The 22119-nt window shown below is 40.8% G+C and overlaps 1 protein-coding gene across 13 annotated transcripts in view; it reads right to left on the reverse strand.

The window, feature by feature from the left end:
* Positions 1-22119, reverse strand: part of GRIP1 (glutamate receptor interacting protein 1) — a 739429-nt gene that overhangs the window by 124949 nt on the left and 592361 nt on the right. For all 13 annotated transcript variants that reach the window (XM_051846415.2, XM_051846410.2, XM_051846412.2 and 10 more), the window contains 2 exons: positions 20056-20131; positions 17202-17347 (listed from right to left, as the gene is read on the reverse strand). In XM_051846415.2, coding sequence (XP_051702375.2) covers positions 17202-17347; positions 20056-20131 — 222 coding nt within the window. The remainder of the gene's footprint in view (positions 1-17201; positions 17348-20055; positions 20132-22119) is intronic.

The following is a 22119-nucleotide window of genomic DNA, read 5'->3' on the forward strand; positions in this document are numbered from 1 at the left end:
GAGGGCATAAGGGGGAAGCTATACATGTCTAATGTATCATTAGCTAGATTTTCATGGGTTGTTCCACTTACTTAGCTCAAAGTGTTCTGAATAATTACAATATTATCCTACTGCTATTTTAGATTATCTACACTGCTATGGACTGAGTTCTATAATCTACAAGTAATGAATCCTTAACTTGGGTAAGGTATTCCAATAGCAGCTAGCTACAGATGGATAATAGAAACCATACAAATTATTAAAGTTAAATTAATTTAAAATGTTTTCACAGGTGGCATATTTAATCTTTTTGACAAAGTTATCTTCAGCATGAATGACCAAAGTAACCCTATGTCAGGCCTCCCATGTTCCTCCTAAGTATGTGAATTCTACTCCTAAGCCTACCAAGCTTTTGGTCTGATTTTGTTAGGATAGCAAGATGCAAGGGGAGCAGCCTCCACAAGGTGAGAGTACCACTGAGAACATCCTATGGAAGAACTCAACAGATAAGTTAGAAGAAATTACCTCTCAGAAATAAGAGGCCTGGAGGCACCCACAGTAGGTCTCCACAGTGTGAGATATCTCTGGGTAGATGGAAACAAAAACTTAAAAGAGCTGTAAGCTGGGGCCGGCGCTGTGGCACAGCAGGTAAAGCTGCCGTTTGCAGTGCCAGCATCCCATATGGGCACCGGTTTGTGTCCTGGCTGCTCCACTTCCTATCCAGCTCTCTGCTATGGTCTGGGAAGGCAGTGGAAGATGGCCCACGTCCTTGGGGCCCTGCAATTGCATGAGAGACCCAGAAGAATCTCCTGGCTCCTGGCTCTGGATTGGCACAGCTTCAGCCATTGCAGCCAGCTGGGGAGTGAACCAGTGGATGGAAGACCTCTCTCCCTCTCTCCCTCTCTCCCTCTCCCTCTGTCTCTCTCTCTGCCTCTCCTTCTCTCTCTTTGTGTAGCTCTGACTTTCAAATAAATAAATAAATCTTTAAAAAAAAAAGAGCTGTAAGCAGCAGCAACCAACAGTGATGAAACCAAGTGTACAAGCAATGTCAAGGGGCATTTACATGAACGCTGCTGAAATGGTAGATTAGGACATAAACCAATTCTTGTGAATTAATGGCAACCACTCCTTCTTACTCCCTTATAGAATGTTTGTGGCTCAGTAGTTTCTTTTAACCTTTTGAGAGACCCAGATTAAACGTGTCAGTTGACAATGTCCAGTGAGCTGACCACCTAAAGTCTCTAACTCTTCAAAGACGTGACACCTACCCGAAGTCACATCTGTGTGTGTCTAACAGCGCCTCCTTTTTATCAGTGCCTACAAGACTCAGGCTCTGTGGAGGATGGACTATGACAAGGTGGGACGATGAATATGAAGGAACACAACAGATTGGCATTCCTCATTAGCAGCCACAGCTGCAATTAAGAAGGGTAGGTATCCTCAAATGGCGACAGAGCACTGAGCTTTCAACAAGACATAACGGGAACTTTCAAAGGCCACACGGATAAGGACTTCTCCTGCAAAAATGCACAATTGCTACTTTGCTAAAATAAGAGTTTTCTAAAACAGGAGGGTCGGACATGCTGACACAGGCTGCTTCATCACCCGATGCTGGTGCTCCCCACCCTTCAAAGAGCTGCAGAGAAATAGTGCGTTGCATATGCTTTGGGGGAGTCTTGTACAGACCCTTCAAACTCTGAATCTTTAGAGTAACAGTCCCTGTAGTTACGGTGATTCTGGATTACTGAAAATTGCCAATGGCCATCTGGGCAAGAAATCAATGAGTGTGGACCTATGAGTCATTGCAACTCTTACTCTGGGTTTCCGTCCCCCTGAGGTGAGTCTATAACTGGAGGGAATGCTCCTGTAAGGGGAGGGAGAGAAAGGGGAGGGAAGGGAAGGGAGAGCATGGAAGAGGATGGGAAGGGGGAGGGGGATGAAGGAGCGAGAGAGAACATGTCAGGACATCAAAGCGTGAATACTTGTTCACATCTCTACTGGCAGCTGTATTGCATTTTTTACTATGACCTTGGAGTTCTTCTGGGAAGAACTCATTTGTGAAACACAGGGGACACATTGCTTTTCAGGTGTCTGTACTTCATTTGCTGAACAAATATTTATAAGCACTTGTTTTGTGTATCAGGCAAATATGGTGCATACTGTAGTTAAAAAAATGGTGTTGTCCCTGTTCCTTCCCTTCTGGTACCTACAGTTTTGAATAGGAAAAAGGCAAATTAGTTCACACAAAGATTGCTATTATAACTGTGGTGAATACTGTAAAGGAAAAGTAAGGATTGTCTGGGCGAGTAAACTAGGGAGACCTAATTAACATAGGGTGTAAGGGGTAAGTGTTGGGTTCAGCAATTAAGACATTGTTTGGGACACTTGTGTACCACAGTGGAATGCCTTGCTTGAAGCTCAGCTCCAGTGCTTCGGGGCCAGCTTTCTGCTAATGCATACCCTGGGAAAGAGGAAGTGATGATTCAAGTACTTTGGGTTCCTGCCCTCAAAGTAGAAGACCAAATTGAGTTCTGGGTTCCTGGCTTTGGCCAGGCTAACGCCTGGCTTTCGCCAGCATTTGGGGAGTCAATCAGTGGATAGACAATCTGTATCTGTCTGTCTCTGTCTCCCAAGTGAAATGAAAATTAGTTAACTTAAAAGATAAGGTCCTTCTCTGAAGATGTAACATTAAGGCAGAAACTTTAAAATAGTTGGCGAATGTGGCTGGCTCTGTGGCTAGTAGGCTAAGTCTCTGCCTGCAGCACGGGCTCTGGTTTGTGACCTGGCTGCCCCTCTTCCAATCCAGCTCTCTGCTTATGGCCTGGGAAAGCAGTGGACGATGGCCAAGTCCTTGGGTCCCTTCACTCACATGGGAGACCCGGAAGAAGCTCCTGACTTCAGGCTTCAGATAGGTTCAGCTCTAGCTGTTGCAGCCATTTGGGGAGTGAACCAATGGATGCAAGACCTCTCTCTGTCCCTCCCTCTCTGTCTGTAACTCTACCTCTGAAATAAATAAATAAAACCTTTTAAAAAAATAGTTGGGGAAAGAATGGATGTTTGTATATGTGAAGGAGTTGACACAGGAACTAGAACTTAGAAAGTTTCTGAGGGTGAGAGCTTGGTACAGGGGAGGGGCTGTACAGAACAAATGGCTTTGGAAATGAAAGGCTCCACTGGAACCTGGAGACCGGAGAGGGGGCATCCTGCGGACAGGGTATGCAGGGCTTAAAGCTAAGCATACATGTAGTGGATGACATTGAAGGAGACTGACAGGATTCCACTGACTGTGAAGATCTGTGTGAGTGCTGATAGGAAAGGAAGTGGGGTGATGGCTGGGGACCGACAGCACCCTGGAGGGCAGCTCTTTGGGAGAAGAATGGCTTCTGAGAGTGAGGGCAAGGACAAGTGTGTGGGAAGCAAAACAGAGATGAGCAAGCTGACTGGAAAGAGAAGAGTCAGGGCCATGCACAGTTCCCACAAGCAGGGAAGGGGGAAGGATGGGCTGGCCCCGGCTTCTGGTTTAACTGCTCTGAGGGAAGCATCTAATGGGGGCAGACAGGAGAGGCACAGACCCAGGGGAGTCTGCAGGTTAGTTCTGAACATTGGAAACTTTAAGAATTATTATGCAACTGCTGCATTACAATGGCTCTGATTAAATTGCTTATGAGTAAAGTTTCTGGAATTAGGTATAATAGTTAGAATTTTGGTTCTCCTATTTTCTACATAGGCAAGTTACTTTATTTCCTCAGATCCCTCAAATGGGGATACTTAGGCCTGCCTTTTAACATAAGTATACAATAAGATAATGTTTATCAAATACCTTGAGCACCATAGGAGTTTGGTAAATGGAAGTTACTGTGATTGTAATCTGCTTATAGCAGCATATTACAGGTTGACTTTGACATTTACAAATTGTGTCACTGAGGGAAAAAACATACTTCAGATTTCTTATTCTAAAAAACAATTCTTTCTTTTCCACATCACAATGTACATAAAAACAACAACAATAATCTCAACATCTTTGATTTAGTCTCAAACTGATAGGTGATAAGAAGTCCTGAGAAGAAAGACTGCATGATAAGGAAGAGGCTACTGGGAATATTTATAGTCTGTGACCTTAGGAGTTCTGTGCAAAACAGCATTGTAAAGAGAATAGAGAGTTAGGGGAAAGATCTTGTTTATGGGTAGTCCACGCACGTTCACTGAGAAGGAGCACAAATTCCTTACAATACTCAAGGGCTAACCTCAAAGTTCATATGTAATATTCTTGAAACGTAACCATTGATATTAAATGTATAAGGGTAATCCATGCATAGGTTTTCCATAGTATGAACTTTTAAAAAGATCGCTCATACACATGGATTTCAAAATTTTTCCATCAATCTAAGCTTATCTTTAACTTCCATTTCTTCATAACAATTTGACATACCCTTATAGGACAACCATGCATGTTGTAAAACCCACTGTGTTGTTTAGGAAATAGGATTCATTCACTTAAGTTGCAAATGAATTCACTGGCCTTGTGTGAGCTGACCTATTACTCCGGAAGTCATGTGGATTCTTCCATTAATCAGTAAATGCCAGACTCCTCTGGTCAACACAGCCATTTCTGCCCTTCTCCAAAAGCAAGAAGGAGTCCAGTTTCCTCAACAAGTTACTATGAAGATAAAAGAGGACAGAGTTTGGGACAGTGCATCACAAATTAAAAGTGCCTTCAATATATGATAAAATAGTTTGACTATTTTATATTTGGGAGAAAGAGGATCAATATTAAATACTCAATTATTTGTTCATTATCCAATCAACCAAAAAAGGAATATCTTCTGTGTGTAGGATGCTTTAAAGAACACAGTATGGGTATGAAACAGCCCTTGTCTTCAAAGAGCTTATATTCTGATAGAGAAACAGTCTCATACACAAATTCCTACACTACTTCACTGAATGGGGTAAGGCATACGAAAGGTTTATAACAAAGGCACATGGGAGTTAATAAGATAGAAGAATCGGGCCGGCGCCGCGGCTCACTAGGCTAATCCTCTGCCTAGCGGCGCCGGCACACCGGGTTCTAGTCCCGGTCGGGGCGCCGGATTCTGTCCCGGTTGCCCCTCTTCCAGGCCAGCCCTCTGCTGTGGCCAGGGAGTGCAGTGGAGGATGGCCCAAGTGCTTGGGCCCTGCACCCCATGGGAGACCAGGAAAAGCACCTGGCTCCTGGCTCCTGCCATCAGATCAGCGCGGTGTGCCGGCCGCAGCGCGCTGGCCGCGGCGGCCATTGGAGGGTGAACCAACGGCAAAGGAAGACCTTTCTCTCTGTCTCTCTCTCTCACTGTCCACTCTGCCTGTCAAAAAAAAAAAAAAAAAAAAAAAAAAAAAAGATAGAAGAATCACTTCCAGCTGGGCTTACCAAAGTCTAGCTTTAGGAAATAGGAATAAATTTGGAAGGCTGTAAAAGCAGAATGATAAGGTTCATATACCAACAAAAACAATAAAAGCAGACTTTGGATTCTATGTGTCCCAGGAATATGTCATGTATGTTTCTGAGTGCACTAACAACTGCAACTATCACTATATATATATATATATATATATTTATTTATTTATATTATGTATTACATATATAATATATAATATATATATAACCTCAGAAGGCAGCTGCTATTACGACTAATCTCCATTGTATGGATGGGGAGACTGAGACTTAGAAAAGTCTGCCACGTAACTACTGAGATGCAGAGTTGGGAATCAATCCAGGATAATTTTCACTGCTACACTATAATGCCTCCAAGTAGTATGACAGCCTGAAGAAACAAACATTGTAAAACCCGGACCACTAGTCAGTGTCCAGTGTGGCTGTAGCACAACAGCAAAACAAACTTAAGAGAGGTAGATCAGAGGAAGCTTGGTAAGAGCCTTAGTGCCAGACAAAATACTTTGGGCTTTATTTCACAGCTCACAGGGAAACATCCAAAAAGAGATGTCAACATTGTGAGAGAGTGTTTTCAGAGACAGGAGAGGTAAAGAGGTCGGTAGAAGAATTTTGAAGTGATTCTTCTATATTGTACTTGTTTTAAAATAAAACAATGTTGTGGGAAAGGTGCTCTGTGTAATAGTCAATCATTCAATGTTCCTTGTGGAGGACTTCATTGGATGCTGTAGTGACTCTGAGTGGGATTTTCTCTTTGAGTGGGATTTTCTCTTTGAGTGATTTCCTCACAGAGATCAGATAAAAGCCTGCTTGCCTGTTCATTTACTGCTACCAACACAGCATCTTCAGGTGATGAGAACTGGGTACTAGAGAAAGACAATGTTGCCTACTGATGTGTTCTCAAGGAAATTTACATTAAAAGTATGGTCTCAACCTCTTCATACATCTTAAAATTAACCTCGAGGCAGATGCAGAACAATTTCTCTCATCGTACTTGAAGGCTGTTCAAATGTAATAAGATCCAGGAGGTAGGGGACTACAGTGGTTATTATCATACTGAGCAACTGCACCCTCCTGAGTGACCTCATGGAGCACCTGGTGGTCATTTTCAGTGTGCAAATCACAGAGACAAGTAATATAGAGTTAATTCCCTGGATAGCATGAGTTAATCTATTCTTTTAAAACCCACTCATATAACAGAAATAATCCTAAGAAATAATAAGTTTACTACATACCAGGGCACTGCAGTAAATGTTGTGGGCAAAAATATTTGAAAATATGGAGAAAAGACATGGTAGAGTTTCATGCCTGACCTGACAGGGAATCTTACAGTCTGTTTCTCTGGAAGCTATGGCCTATAGTTATATACTGTAATGGCTAATGGAAGGAGTAAGAACAATAATTGTACCCAGTGAAATATTATTTAAAGATAATTGTATAATGCAAGATATAAAATTATATACCCACAGAGAAAAATCATCCTGGTCAGTTCTTTGGCAGTAGCCTGCACGAGATGGCCCCAATCTGACCTTACAATCCATAGAAGTGCTTGTCTACTACTCCCCGCTAAGGGAAAAGTCATTCTAGTCTAACTCAGACATATGAATGGCCTCAGAGAAACTTATCATGCAGAGAGATTACCCCCTACCTCAGTAAAAATCAGTTAATTTTCATCTTTCTAAGATATGCTAAAATAAAAGGGCTAATTTCACCCTCAATGGGCACGTTTAATTTTAGAAGCATCATACATAATTTGGGAAAATGAGGGAATTTTTAATCAACTTTCCATTAACTTAGTAAATGCCTCAGAATGCCCAGATCAAAATATTTGCAGATAATGACTTCAAAGCAGCATGTGGATATTTTGTTGCAATAGGAATGCTGGAAAATAATCTCTGGGAGATTTATAATTGTCAATACAACTGCTGGGTTTGACACAAAATGGAAATGACCAGCTTTCCTTTTTAGACAGTAGTTTTCATTGAAACCACTTCAAATTGGTTTAAATTTAAATTTTATTTAAGTATGATTTTTTATTTATTTATTTTTAACTTTTATTTAATGAATATAAATTTCCAAAGTACAGCTTATGGATTACAATGGCTTTTTAAACTATTTTTACTTTACCTTTGTACAATCTTTGTAAAATTCTCTTCTAAGAATTTACTAAATTCAAAGATACAGGAGAGTAGAGCTACAAGAACCTCAGATTATATAGTCAGTTCTCATTGCGAATGAGGAATCCTGGTCCAGAAGATTTAAAGGACTTTCTCTGGATTCTATCACCATGGACACCATTTAAAATTTAATGAGTTGGGCCCTTAGAGAATTTTAAATATTAAATCATTAGTCAACATTATTCCTATTCTGATACCACCACTCATCACTTTAGTACCTAATATAACAATAAGCTCCTAAATTATATTCTACTGTATTTTAGATTATTATTTATTTGACAGGGAGAGAAAGAGACAGAGAGTGAGTTCATACCCACTTGGTTCACCCACTCAATGCCTTCAATGGCTGGAGATGGGTTGGAACCAAAGCCAGGTGCTGGAAAATCAATCTGGGTTTCGCCCAAGGGTGGCAGGAATCCAACTACTTGAGACACGAGTACTGCTTCCTGGGGTCTGCATTTGCAGGAAGCTAGAGTCAGGAGCTGGTGTTGGGTATCAATTCCAGTTACTATGATGTGGGATGTGGGCAACTCCACTACAAGACTAAATGCCCACCCTTTTATTATGTTATATTCTTATTTTAGTGTGACTCAGAAATTCAAAGTCATGGACACTTATTATGATAAAAATCAGACTACCCAATTAACTTCAGAGACCCAAAAATTAAAAACTAACTTAGAGGTGAGCCTTCAAGACATGCACCTGCCACCAAGTTGGAAAAAAGAGTTAGAGAGGACATGCATGAGGCAGCAGGCTGGGGAGGGAACAGAATGGGGTACCAACAGTGGTTCAGAAGAGAAGAACTGAGAGAATGGGCTGTGCTACTAATAATGAATTAGTCTGAGCATCTCAGCTGTTCTATCAGCTATGTTGTCAGAAATCTTCACATGCTTCTCAGGAGCCCTCGAATACTTCTTTTGGAAAAGATGCAGCTAGTTAGAGAAGAGTATTGAACACCCGGGACAGGAAATGCCAACAGGAACCTTCCTTTTGAGAACCTGCTCAAATTAGGTTTAGGCTGGCTGACATAAAATGTCTTAGTATCCTGTGGACCTGCGGTAAGGAAAAAGGTTTGGACAAATCAAACAGTCAGCCTGAGATTCAACTCCAGTCAGGAGCTGGGTGCAGGAATAAGCACAGGAATTTAAATTATTAAGAGTAACTAGACATTTAGGTTTATTTATAATGAAAAGCACTTATTTTTCAATGTGATGACAATTCCAAATTTTCAAAAACATTGTGAAGACCAAAACATACAAGTCCCATGGTTATTCACTCCAATTTGTTATTTTGATATAAAAAAATCATTGTGTAATTGCAGAAGGCAGCAGCGAAGCTTCCAGTTACAGTGAAGAGAATAACATTGTTTCTCAACCTACCAGCCAGAAAGTCTCTGCAATGAAATCACCAATGGATTTGTTCTTTGGTCTAGTGGATAGAGTATCACTTGGATCTCTAGGTGGGAATGGATGGTAGCAAGACACGTTGTAATCATCTATATTATCAAGAGTGCTTAGGTAGAGATCAATGTTCTTTTCCACTGAACTTGGTTTAAACTTCAAATTCCTTGTCAGTGGAGTGCTTCAGAAGGTCACCATCACTTTATCAGAGGTCACATAAAAACCAGAAAACCACTGACTCTCTCTATTCTAGATAAACTGCATATATGATTTATATAATTTTGAGACATTATTAGTCTACTTGTCAAAATACATTCAGAGAAATATAATATGCAACATAAAATACTGGGATAAAGAAATCTCAAGATACTCTCATTCACCCAACCAACATAATTGGGAATATATTTTATGCCAGGCACTATGTTTGGTACCAGAGCTGGTCTAGTTACATTTCTTTTATTTTTTTAAAGATTTATTTTATTTATTTGAAAGACAGAGTTACAGAGAGAGGTAGAGACAGAGAGGTCGGTCTTCCATCTGGTTCACTCCCCAGATGGCCTCAATGGCCAGAGTTGCGCCAATCTGAAGCCAGGATCCAGGAGCTTCTTCCATGTCTCCCATGGGGGTGCAGGAGCCCAAGCACTTGGGCCATCTTCTACTGCTATCCCAAGGCCATAGCAGAGAGCTGTATCAGAAGAGTAGCAGCTGGGACTAGAACCGGCACCCATATGGGATGCCAGTGCTTCAGGCCAGGGCTTTAACTGCTGCGCCACAGCCCCGGCCTGGTCTAATTAGATTTCTAAGCAATTGTTTAGAGCTCTAATAGCTGGCATTTTTTTTCTAATCTGTTCTTGTATCTTAATTTCCATGCATAGTCCTTATGGCAGTTAAAATTTCTGAATTTGCCACCCAAAGATTCCATACTGTAATAAAGATCCTATTAATGTGATGATATGTCACTTCCATGGTTACATGCCATAGGTCACAATGACATCAACAAACGGGATTACCTGGCTGATCCAATGTAATAAAACGAATCCTTGAAAGAACTTCCTCCAGCTGTGGTAGAAGGTGGCAGGAAAGTAAGGTAGAAAAGGACTCACCACACTATTGCTGGCTGGAAGATGGAGTGGCCATGCAAAAGGAAAAGTGAGTGGCTGCCAAGAAGAGAGAGTGGGCTTTGGCTGACAGCCAGGAAATGGGAACTTTAGAACTATATCCCCAAGGAACTGGATTTTGCCAACAACTTGCATTAGCTTGGAAGTTGATTCTTTCCCAGAGCTGTGAGATAAGACCTTAGCTGCTGACACCCTAATATCAGTCTTGTAGGATCCAAAGCACAGAACCCAGCCAGGCTTGCCTGAAAAAATGGGCATTGTTTTAAGCCAAAAAGTTTGTGATATTTTGCTACACAGCAACAGAAAACCAATACTGTCCTAAAACCCAATGGCAATATCTATTGGGGAAGGCACTGTGGCACAATGGCAATATCTATTGGTGTCAAGCTTCCACCTGCAGCCCCATCATCTCATATGGGCACTGTTCCACTTCTGATCCAGTTCTAATGCCCTGGGAAGGCAGTGGGAGACGGCCCAAGTTCTTGGGCCTCTGTATCCTGCTACCGTGAAGTAGCTCCTGGTTCCTGGCTTCAGATCAGCCCAGCTCTGGCCACTGCAGCTATTTGAGGAATGAATCAGTGGATGGAAGACCTTTTTGTCTCTCCCCCTCTCTGCCTGTAATTCTGCCTCTCAAATAAATAAATAAATAAATCTTTTTTAAAAAAAATCCATCTACCTGAATACTGAAGAATAATTGACAGGAAAGTTTACACCCTCTTCTGGGCATCTTTCAGCGCATTTAGTTCATGAGGAAATTTCCCAAAAGTAACCCAACACAAGTCATTAGAATGCTAGACCATATATGAACCAATTTTGGCATTTATTTTGCATTCAGTGTTAATGGTTAGTTCACAAGACATATAAGTAGAAAAGGATATATATGTAAATGTTATAAACTAATAATAACAATAGAGTTGCCCAAGAGAAAAAAAAAAGGATCAAAAGACTTGAGAAGATATATCGCAAATAACATCCATTTGACCAATAATGAACATGTGTTCAACACTCTTATTCATCTTTGATATGCACACTGAAACCACCAGAAGACATCACTGCACCCTCATCTAAATGGATAAAATAGAAAAGACTGGGTCCTATTGAACCAGACCAGGATGCTATCTCTCATCGTTTCTGTTGAATATAGTCCTGGAAGTTTTAGCCAGAGCCATAAGGCAAGAAAAAGATCAAAGGATACAAATTGGAAAAGAGGAAGTCAGGTGCAGATGACATGATTCTATATATAGGGGATCCAAAAAATTCCACTGGGAGACTACTGTAACTCAGAAGAGTTTGGTAAAGTGCCAAGATATAAAATCAACACATGGCCAGTGCCGCGGCTCACTAGGCTAATCCTCCGCCTGTGGTGCTGGCACCCAGGTCCTTGGGCCCTGCACCCGCATGGGAGACCAGGAGGAAGCACCTGGCTCCTGGCTTCGGATTGGCACAGCGCACCTGCTGCAACGCGTGGACCGTAGCGGCCACTTCGGGGGTGAACCAACGGAAAAGGAAGACCTTTCTCTCTGTCTCTCTCTCTCTCACTATGCCTGTCCAAAAAAAAAAAAAAGAAAAAAAGAATCAACACAAAAATAGTGTTTGTATACACAGTCAATGCCATGGCTGAGAATGACCTTTTAAGATCAATCCCATTCACAATAGCTATAAAAAGTTAAATATCTGGCTGATCAGCCAGGACTCAAGCAGCACTCCAGTGTGGTGTGCTGGGGTAACACCTGGAAGCTTAACCAATTATACCCCAAGGTTGGCTCCTGTGGAATCATTTTTGAGCCTTTTAAGGTTGGCCCCTGTGAAACATTTTTGAGCCTTTCATACCCCTTACTCTTAAAGAACGGAGACAATTACTTGTAGTGTATTTGTCTATGTGTGCTTTTCCCATGTTTTCTTATAATTAGATTCAGGCTATTCAATGTTGAGGAGGATATCATGGAAGTGTTGCTGTCTTCCTTTTATCCTAACGAGTGCTGAATGATTAATATTGTTCAAACACTAATACGCATGTTAATTAGTTGATTAATGTTGCTACCTTCTACACTGCAATTATTTTGTCATTTGTAAAGAATAAAGTATTTTCTGGTGAGAACTTTTAAAAAAAAGTTAAATACCTTGGAATAAGGGTTAATCTTATGAGTAAAAAGTTAATTGAAAAATAGATCTTGGTAAAAATCAAGAATGGGAATAGGATAGGTAGGATGAAGAAGGGTTGGAACGTGGGTGGAAGGGAGGGCAATTTGGAAGGAGTGACTATGTACTTAAATCGGTATATATGAAATACTTTTATAACAACTAAAGTTTAAAAAATAAATTTAAGGGCTGATGCTGTGGCATAGTGGGTAAAGTCACTGACTGCAGTGCCAACATCTCACAGGGGCACCAGTTTGAGTCCTGGCTGCTCCATTTCCAATCCACCTCTCTGCTAAGGCCTGGAAAAGCAGTAGAAGACGGCCCAAGTGCTTGGGCCCCTGCACCCCCGTGAGAGACACGGAAGACTCTCCTGGCTCCTGGCTTCAGATTGGCGCAGCTCTGGCTGTTGCGGTCATCTGGGGAGTGAACCAGCAGATAGAAGGCATGTCTCTGTCTCTGTCTCTCTCTGTCTCTCTCTCTCTCTCTCTACCCCTCCTTCTCTCTTTGTGTAACTCTGACTTTAAAAAAAATAACTAAGGGGCCGGTGCCATGGCACAGTAGGCTAATCCTCCACCTGCGGTGCTGGCATCCCATATGGATGCTGGTTCTATTACCGGCTGCTCCTCTTCCAATCCAGCTCTCTGCTGTGGCCTGGGAAAGAAGCAGAAGATGGCAGAAGTGCTTAGGCCTAAAATAGAAAAGACTGAGTCCTATTGAACCTACTGAACCCGCATGGGATACCAGGAGGAGGCACCTGGCTCCTGGCTTTGGATTGGCACAGCTCTGGGCACTGCAGCCATTTGGGGAGTGAACCAACGGAGTGAAGACCTTTCTCTCTGTCTCTGTCTCTCCTTCTCACTGTCTGTAACTCTACCTCTCAAATAAATAAGTAAAACCTTTAAAATAAATAAATAAATAAATAAATTTAAAGTATATCCTATTTTGATGTAGTAATACAAAAGTAAAAAAATAAAAAAGCGTACCCTTTTTTCTTCCTTAGGGTAACTCTTTCCTTACTCATGTATCTCTACAAACCTGAAAAATGACTGAGTTTGAATGTGTAAAAACAGATGGGGTAGGTGGGAATAAAAGCATCCTGCAAAAATTCTTTTTTAGACAAAAAAGGAGATTGTATAAGAAATGTACAAAAAGATCTCTATCTTTGAAAAATAACATTTCAAATAAAAGGCTGTTACATTTAAAAATCACAGACTTCATTTTCTGGAGACTCTCTGGACTTCCATCTTTGGTATTTTCTCTGAAGATGAAGAGGTTATGCTGATGGCCCACAAGGAGGCATGAGTGTCATGTTATAAATACTGTTTTAAAAGTCTATCTTTATGTATTTGAAAAGCAGAGCTACAGACACACACATACACACATAGAAGGTGGGGGGAGGGAAAGAGAGAGAGAGAGAGAGATCTGCCAGTTGTTGATCTGTTGGTTTATTCCCCAAATGTCCACAACAGCCAGGACTTGGCCAGTCTGAAACCAGGAGCCAGGAACTCATCTGAGTCTCCCACATAGGTTGCAGGGACCCAAGTACTTGAGTCATCACCTGCTGCCTCCAGGATGCACATTAGTAGGAAGCAGGATCAGAACTGGAAGCAAGGCTTGATCCCAGGCACTCCAATACATGATGTAGGTGGCCTGTGCAGTGCTTAACTTGCTGCACCACAACACCTGCCCCATGTTATCAAAACTTGGCAGCCCCTGAAAAACTCAAGTTTCCAATTCACTGAGATCTATAAGGAATAGATTAAGAACAATGATTTATGCTGATTTACTCTTAGGACCAGTGGCTGCAAAGTCTCTGGTGGAAATTTTATAACTTGATCTTGACATTGTAAAAAAGCAAAATGCAAAGCATAGCTGAGCTCTATTGTGGTAAGGCAATAAACCTGTACTTTTTGATCGCAAAAGAGTCAATGATTTCTCTTAAAGACATAATACTCTAATCCATCCCTGATAAAAACAATTACTTGAAAATTACCATTTTATGTTTGCTCATCATTGAATGCATGTAAGTAAAGACCATGCAAAAAGCTGTATAAAGTCTGTAACATTTCTCAGCAAAGAATACATTTTTTTTTTCTCCAGCATCCTTGGTTTTGCATGCTGGCATTGTCCACATAAAAAAAATGGAAAGGTTTGAAGGTGAGCTGAGAAAGTAATACCTAGAGAGTCAGAGACTTAGAGGAATTCAGGAAGACACTATAGGTGGATTAAGGGGTGTTATGATCTAAAGATTCAGGATGTGATTTTGCAATGTGAGGTTAAATCATGAAGTAAATTAATTTTAAACATACAACATAAACATGGATGTTTTGCTGTATTCTACAACATACCTAGTGAACAATGATTGGCTGTACGGACAACTAATTTATGGGTGAGCACATTGTTAAGCCACGATTTCCATTAAGTGCCTTCTATGTATTCATATGATTAGTGGCTCCATGTGGGGTATTTATGGAAATAAGCAAATAAGATGATGCAGTTAGTGTCCCTGTGGAGTTTGTGTGAACTACTGGCATAACTGAAAAATACACAGATAACTAAGGCAAAGCAAAATGTAAATACTGTGGGGAGCAACCCGGACTGGACTGAGTTACTGGAATTAAGACTTATTCTGTGCATCTGCTCTCCCACAATATGGCGCTGGGAGAGGAGAAAACAGCTTCTACGCAGCTGCCTCCAGTTCAGCCAATAAACTGTAGGACTTGCTCCTGATTGGAGGAGAGCAGCGTACTCGGCGTGTGGGCAGCCGAGTTAGGATTGGCAGAGGAGGACTATAAAGGAGGAGAGAGACGGCATGCACCAGGAACATCTAAGGGGAACACCTGTGCAGCCCCCGAGAGAGCCGGCCGGTGGAGTGCCACTCCCCTGCGGAAGTGGGGAATGTGGCAGGGGGAACCGCCCTTCCACGGAGGTGGAAGGGACAGTAGCCAACCCGGGAAGAACCAGCAGCAAACCCGGGGAGGGCCGAGCAGACGAAAGAACAGCGCAGGGTCCTGTGTCGTTCCTCCACGAAGACGGGGAGTGACAAATACCCTCAAGAGTCCCCAAGAAAGTGCCATAAAGAATGTGCCTTGATGGAGGACTCTCATTCTCCCTCCTTCCCTCTGCCTCTCCCTCATCCCAAACAGAATGAAAATGTATAAATAAATAGTATCTGAGATCAGTGATTGTGACTTGATTGACAACAAAAACCCTGAAATACAGTCATTAATGTAAAGAAAAAAAGAACCTTGTATTTTGGAAATTTATCTTATATCACTGGATAATTATGTAGCTTCACTTTTAAATTACTGGGCTGTTTCAGTTTTACATATTATTTCCAAATTCATGTGTGTTTCACACTGGAAAGGAAAAGGAATTATTTTACATAGCCTAAATGACATGTTCATCACTTACATTTTTGGGTGCAGATTACTGAAAAGGTAAAGATCATCCTTGATTTTATGCCTCCAACCTTTGTCAGCAGGAATTTGTACTAATTTACTATATAAGTCACAAAAGCAGAAAGTGATACTCAAGAGAGAGATCTGAAATTTAATTGTTCTTTGATATTTTAATAATCCTTAGCATTTGAATTAGAGGTCTATTTTGTTTCTCTGTAGTCCCTGTAGCTGCCACAATAAATGTTTGTGGACTGAATGTACTAAATGTCTCAAACATCTGTTTCAATTCTTAATGTTAATAATCCATTTGCTTCATCACATAAAATATACTTTTTTTATCACTGCCTTTTAAAATAGGCACTGGTAGTCTCCATGTGCAAAATAAGACATAGGGAAATCAAACCACATGGTCCAAACAAATAGATAGAAATTAATGGAGTTGAAAGCAGAACCCAAATAATATAACTCAAACCCTAATTCAAAAACTACAAAAACAAAAGAGAGACAGAAATGAGAGAGTATAAGAACAAGAAAGAGAGAGAAGGTCAGAAGAAAAGAGAGGAGAGAGGAGCAAGGAGAGCAGGGGAGAATATATGCATTCGTGAACTTTCCACATCAAGGGCATTACCACATCATTTCCCCTGCTAAGAACCTCTTAAATCTCATATGCTAAGTCTGTTAGGAAAGCTCCTATCTCTCCAAGACATTGCAGGTCAGCAAACACATTAAGAATACTCCCAAACAACACTGTTATATATGAATCCTACAGAGTGGGAAACAAAGGAGCTTGCAATTATAGAATCAGTCTTTTTCTGTGCTGTATTTCACCAGCATAAAACTGGCCTGTAAAGTCATGGAACATAATCAAGTCTGGGTCCTTACAAGATTTAAGTTTCAATTTCAAGTCCCAATTCATTCTCTCATAATTTTTCTGCCTTCGTCTACCCTACATACCACACTTAAAAGCCACATAAAAACAGATTACCAGTTTTACTATAGGTTGAATGTAGAAATACTTTCTCTTAGAATCGTTACTGAAAGAATGTGGCACTCAACTTTTAATTTTAACCAATGATACTACATGTCCCCTTTTGTTTCCTTGTCCCTAAGTCTGATGATAACCTAAGTGGTCATTTCTATTAATTCTCATTAGCTGGCTTCATACTGTGAGGCTACGAAAAGGGAAAGGAATCTCCTCCAGCTGACAGTCCCCATGAAATAAAAGAAAGAGCATCAGTCCCTAAGTTAATCATGTTATTTTTATGATTTTCAAGAGGAAAAATACTTTTCTACCAAAAGGTAATGCATATACAAGAGTTGATTGCTAGGTAAAGTACTCTGAAAAAATGAGACTTTATTATGGATCCTATGCACATGAGAACTTTACCTTACTAAAAAGGACCACTCACTTTTTCCAGAGCTCAGAGTAAAATGCTATAGTATTGATGAAATTCTGTCTGTTACAGGAGGGCATAACAACACATACTGAATCCAAAGTGGTTTATCAGTGATGGACAGTGAAAAGCCCTCAAGCTTAGGGATCTGCCCCCAAGACTCAGACATACCCATTACTGAGACATCGTATTCAATCAGCAGCGTTGCTTCTTGTCCACATTGTTTGAGAATACTCATGGCTTCCGCATGTGTGGTTCCCAGAAGCCGAATCCCATCCACACTGAGCAGCCTGTCACCAGGTTTGATTGTGCCCTCTCTGAAGGGAGAATAAAGGGAGAATCTTCATTAATCTGACACTGTGGGACTTAGCATTAAAAGTCACCTGGTGAAAGTCATTCATTCATACATGTCCTGCTATCCATCCTATTTGCATCCTTTTTAGGCATCAAGTGCAATTTGAAGAGTGGAAGGAAGTATTTCCGAATAAAAATTGCTGTAAAATGAAAACCAGTCATGAGAAAATAACTTTTAACTCTTGAAGTACAAAATTAGGAAAGACATATTTTCCTTTTGTTAGATTTTGACCTGAATGTCTAAAATTGACTTATTTGAGCCCAGGAAACAACATTCATCAATTTCCCCAAAGTCAAGTGAGCACAAACGCCTGCTAATTTCATTCAATTTACTGCTAGTGGAACACAAGCAGAGTAGGGAGTGCTGCTGGGAAATTTTCCTAGCCTGTTAATTTCCCCCACTGATTTATAAAGCCATCTGGCAATCATTAAATTGATCCTGTCTCACACTCCCTGGAAGAGGCAGGCACCTGCTGTCCTCCCTGCTGTGAGCTCAGAGACCCAAGGCACTGGGAGAAGTTAACTCAGGACATCAGTGATACCAAATGTGGTCTCTGGATTACACCTTCCCCCACCTCAGCTTCAGCAAAAAGATGAGAAAATCAAATGGTAGAAGTACAAATTAGGGATTTAGAAAGACTACAAATGACTTGTTAAACATCTTTCACTTGGGTAACTCTCTAATTATTCTGACTCTTAATTTTTATTTTAATTTAATTTGATAATACATCATTCACAAACTTGTAGCCTGTTTCTGACACTGCTATAAACCCCAACCCTAAATGTGAATAATCCATAGAAAAAGCTTTATTTCCTTTAGAAAGAATAATTACCAAGAGAAGCATAAGAAGGGAAAAGGCATAATTTTCCTGTAAGTTTTGGCTTTGTGTTATCCTCTGCCATGTCTGTCTGCCTATCCAGCTGAGAAACCATTGCTTCCTTATTTTCTTATTTATATGAAACACAGTCTTAAAAGTGAACTCACAATAAGAAGTCTGAAGGAAAATAAATCCGTATTCCTATATTAGTTCTTCTTACTAGTGGGCAAGTCACTTAAACATACTGGTTTAGTTTTGCCATCCTTAAATGTAGATGAAAATACATATTTGGAGTATTTGGCATAAGGATAAAATCAGATAACATCTGCCAACCATTTACCACAGTTTCTGACACATAGTATGTGTTTAACAAATTTATTATTATTATTAATATTATTCTGACTTTTTAGAAATATTTTATTTATTTAATTGAGAGGCAGAGTCACGGACAGTGAGAGGGAGAGACAGAGAGAAACCTCCTCTTTCCATTGGATCATTCCCCAGTGGTCAAAATGGCCAGGGCTGGACTGATCCAAAGCCAGGAGCCAGGTGCTTCCTCCTGGTCTCACATGCAGGTGCAGGGGCCCAAACACCTGGACCATCCTCCACTGCAGAGAGCTGGATTGGAAAAGGAGCAGCTGGGACTAGAACCAGCGCCCATATGAGATGCCAGCACCGCAGGCAGAGAATTAACCAACTGTGCCATGGTGCCGGCCCCTATTCTGACTTCTTAAAAAGATTTTAAAGTCTATCCTGATTGGGAACAGAGAAATAATCAGTGCATTTTCCCACTACCCTTCAACAATAGCTCATAAAAGCAGTTGTGTTCTCACATCATTATGTAATTGACTTTTGCTATGGAGAATGAATACAGAGATAAGTAGCTCCAGAGACACCTAAATTGAGTTTTCTTGGAATCCAACAAAAATTCTGATAGGAAAGCCGAAGATGCATGTCCTTCACATATTCACAATAGCAAGGGAGTGAAAACTCTAAATACTGACAAAATTCTTCCCATTTTACTAGAAGTCACTTCCACGTTGACAGAAGCAGTTATCCCCATCCCCAAAGGGAAAAGTAAGGACCAGATGTTTGGCAATTGGTTAAGAAGCATTTTAGGACTCTCACATATCGGAGTGCCTGGGTTTGAGTCATGACCCTTCTTTGTATTCCAGCTTCACGATAAAGCACTCTCTGCGGGACTGTAGGTGATGGTTCAAGTGGTTGGGTCCCTGCTGCTCCTGTGGGAGATGTGGATTAGCTCCTGGCTTCAGCCTGGCCCAGCCCTGGCTGCTGAGGGCATTTGAGAGTGAACCAAAGGATGAAAGATCTTTGCCTGACTCTCTGCTTCTCTGTCTTTCAAATACATAAAATATAATAAAACTTAAAAGAAATACTATTAACAATACGGATGCTGGTAATAGTAAGAACCAGACCACCCCCAGGTGTCTTCCCAGGCTGGAAGAGTATCAGTTGGACAGAATACATTTCACATGTTGGCCTTGAAAATGCCAGCTGCCTTTCCCAAGTGCCCCCTGCAGGAACCATATATCTCCAATCTTCGACAGAACTGAGCAAGCTTGAATGTAGGTATTATTACTTATATTTACAACAGGAAACTGAGATCAGAAGTTAAGCAACTTGCCAAAGATATAGTATCTAAGTGTGGAATCTGGAAGTAACCTTACCTTTTTTCTGATTTCCACAACCCAAATTCTTTCAGTTTTCACATCCTAACATATTTGCTTAATAGCCATATTTTATTACAAACTTACAACTCATCAATTTCTATGCCAAAGTACCCAGGTTTACTAAATCTATTCTGAGTAGTGACAGAGAAAGATGAAGCTTACCTGTCAGCAGGCCCTCCAGGACGAACACATGTTATCACAACTGGGCGAGATTTATTTCTATCATCGTGTGCTCCCCCTAGCAAAGAAATGGAATACAGCTTTAAAAGACTTTCCATGTTGCTATGAAAAAAAAAATTCACTCACAAAGCACAACCTAAGAAACTCAAGTGCATTTATTGACGTATGAAGGAAAACATGAAAAATTTCCCTTCTAGCATAGAACAGACACAAGGTCTTACTGGTTTTCTATATAACATGTGCTTGGAGTCGCCATTTCTCCACCTCTTAGTTCATGTATGGCTGACATCAGGGTAATAGATAAAATGGTTAACAACTGCTATGGCAGGAGGATTAACGAATTACACTACCGACCCAACTGAAAACAACAACCAGTACTCCTTTGTACATCTGATGCCAACCTACTCGGGCTGTACTGCAGGTGAATCAGTAGGTCTACAACATGACATAAAGGAAGCAGAAACTAAAGTCAAAAAAGAAAAAAAGAAACACAGGTAGTGAAAATAAGGAAGAAAAGTGATACAAAAAATTTCAAGTTTTGCCTATGTGGGTGGTCTCTAGTTCACCAGTTTCTGACTAGTAAATACAAATGCTATGGTTGATTATTACTGTCCTAATGTTTGCCTGGCAGGACAGACTGACATTTCCCACACTTGGCACACATATAAAGGTCAACTCAAAAAATCTAGCCTAAGAGAAAAATTAAAAGGCATTCAGTTTCTGATGAAGGCAAAAGCTTCCTTTATGTTTCCTCCTATTACAAGTGATTTATTCAATCTGGTTGACTGGTAAAAGCTCCATCTCAGTGTTTGATTCTTTCAATAAGTCTGACGGCTTCTTAAAAATTCCTCTTCATCTAACATTCAAAAATCACCAGTTCTTCAGAAAAAATTATAGAATGATAATCATGACAGTGAGGTATAGTTAAATGCTTATCAATATTTACGTAAGTACCATTAAGCGATTTCTCTTTTCAAGGTGATTCATAAAACAGAGATTTGCTTTCCTCTGAAGTGGTATTGATTTATGAAAGGATGCAGACAGCGAGATACCTTGCCATAACTTTGATTCTGAAGGTCCAAATTTAAACATGTAACGGGGAATGCATGTTAAAGTATGATATACTTTTAAATTTCTTGATATGTGCGTTTTGTCATTACATACTACACACGTTTGGTGCATGATCCTCTGAGATTCTAGTGTTGAGACCCCTGATAGTATGGTGACAGCCTCAATCCTAGCTGCCCAGCAGCAGCATCTAAGATGTGGGCCTCCCCGCAGCTTTACAGATGTGAACGATGAAAGAAAGTTTCTTCTCTTCAAGTGAAAAGGAACTTAGTGGCAGAGTGCTTTTCCTGTTAGCCAAATATATCTCCTTTGAGTAGTTAGCAAGCACTTAACTCACATTTAAGACTCCAATGTTTAGGACAGAACATCATTTTTCACTCTATGGGTACAGGGTTCCATTGTCTGAGGAGTCAAGATTTTAGATGTCATGACTTACAGCATCAGAAATAATTCCAACCACCATCTAAAAGCTCATTTTAATGTTCAAAGTTCTGTTTCCCCCGCAGGATCACAGGACACACAGCAGACTCATAGAATGGCAGCACTCCTGCCTCAGAATCAATCCTTGGGACATTCGGATCTGACTAAAAGGTCCATGAGAGTCTCACAGGCATGGAAAGCCATGACACGGTGGCAAAAAACAATCTAAATGAAAGATCCTGGTGAACAAGACGCCAGCAGAAGGAACAGGCCATCAAGGAGAGAGGCGCCTTTCTCTGAAGGGAGGAAGGAACCTCCACTGTGATACGGCCTTGATTAAACAAGTTCAGAGTCGGTGAACTCAAGGGGCTTCCATAGCCTAGACAGCTCATGGCAAGAGTCTCGGGTGATTGCTGACATCATAAACAAGAGTGCCAATTATTAAATCAACAACAGGAGTCACTGGGTACATGCTCCCCACTTAGGATCTCTGTCCTTAATGTGTTTAACTATGAAACTCAAAAACAACACTACTAATCGAACAATACCCTATACCTT

Source organism: Oryctolagus cuniculus, chromosome 11 (genome assembly GCF_964237555.1).
Source record: "Oryctolagus cuniculus chromosome 11, mOryCun1.1, whole genome shotgun sequence".
Taxonomy (NCBI): Eukaryota; Metazoa; Chordata; class Mammalia; order Lagomorpha; family Leporidae; genus Oryctolagus; species Oryctolagus cuniculus.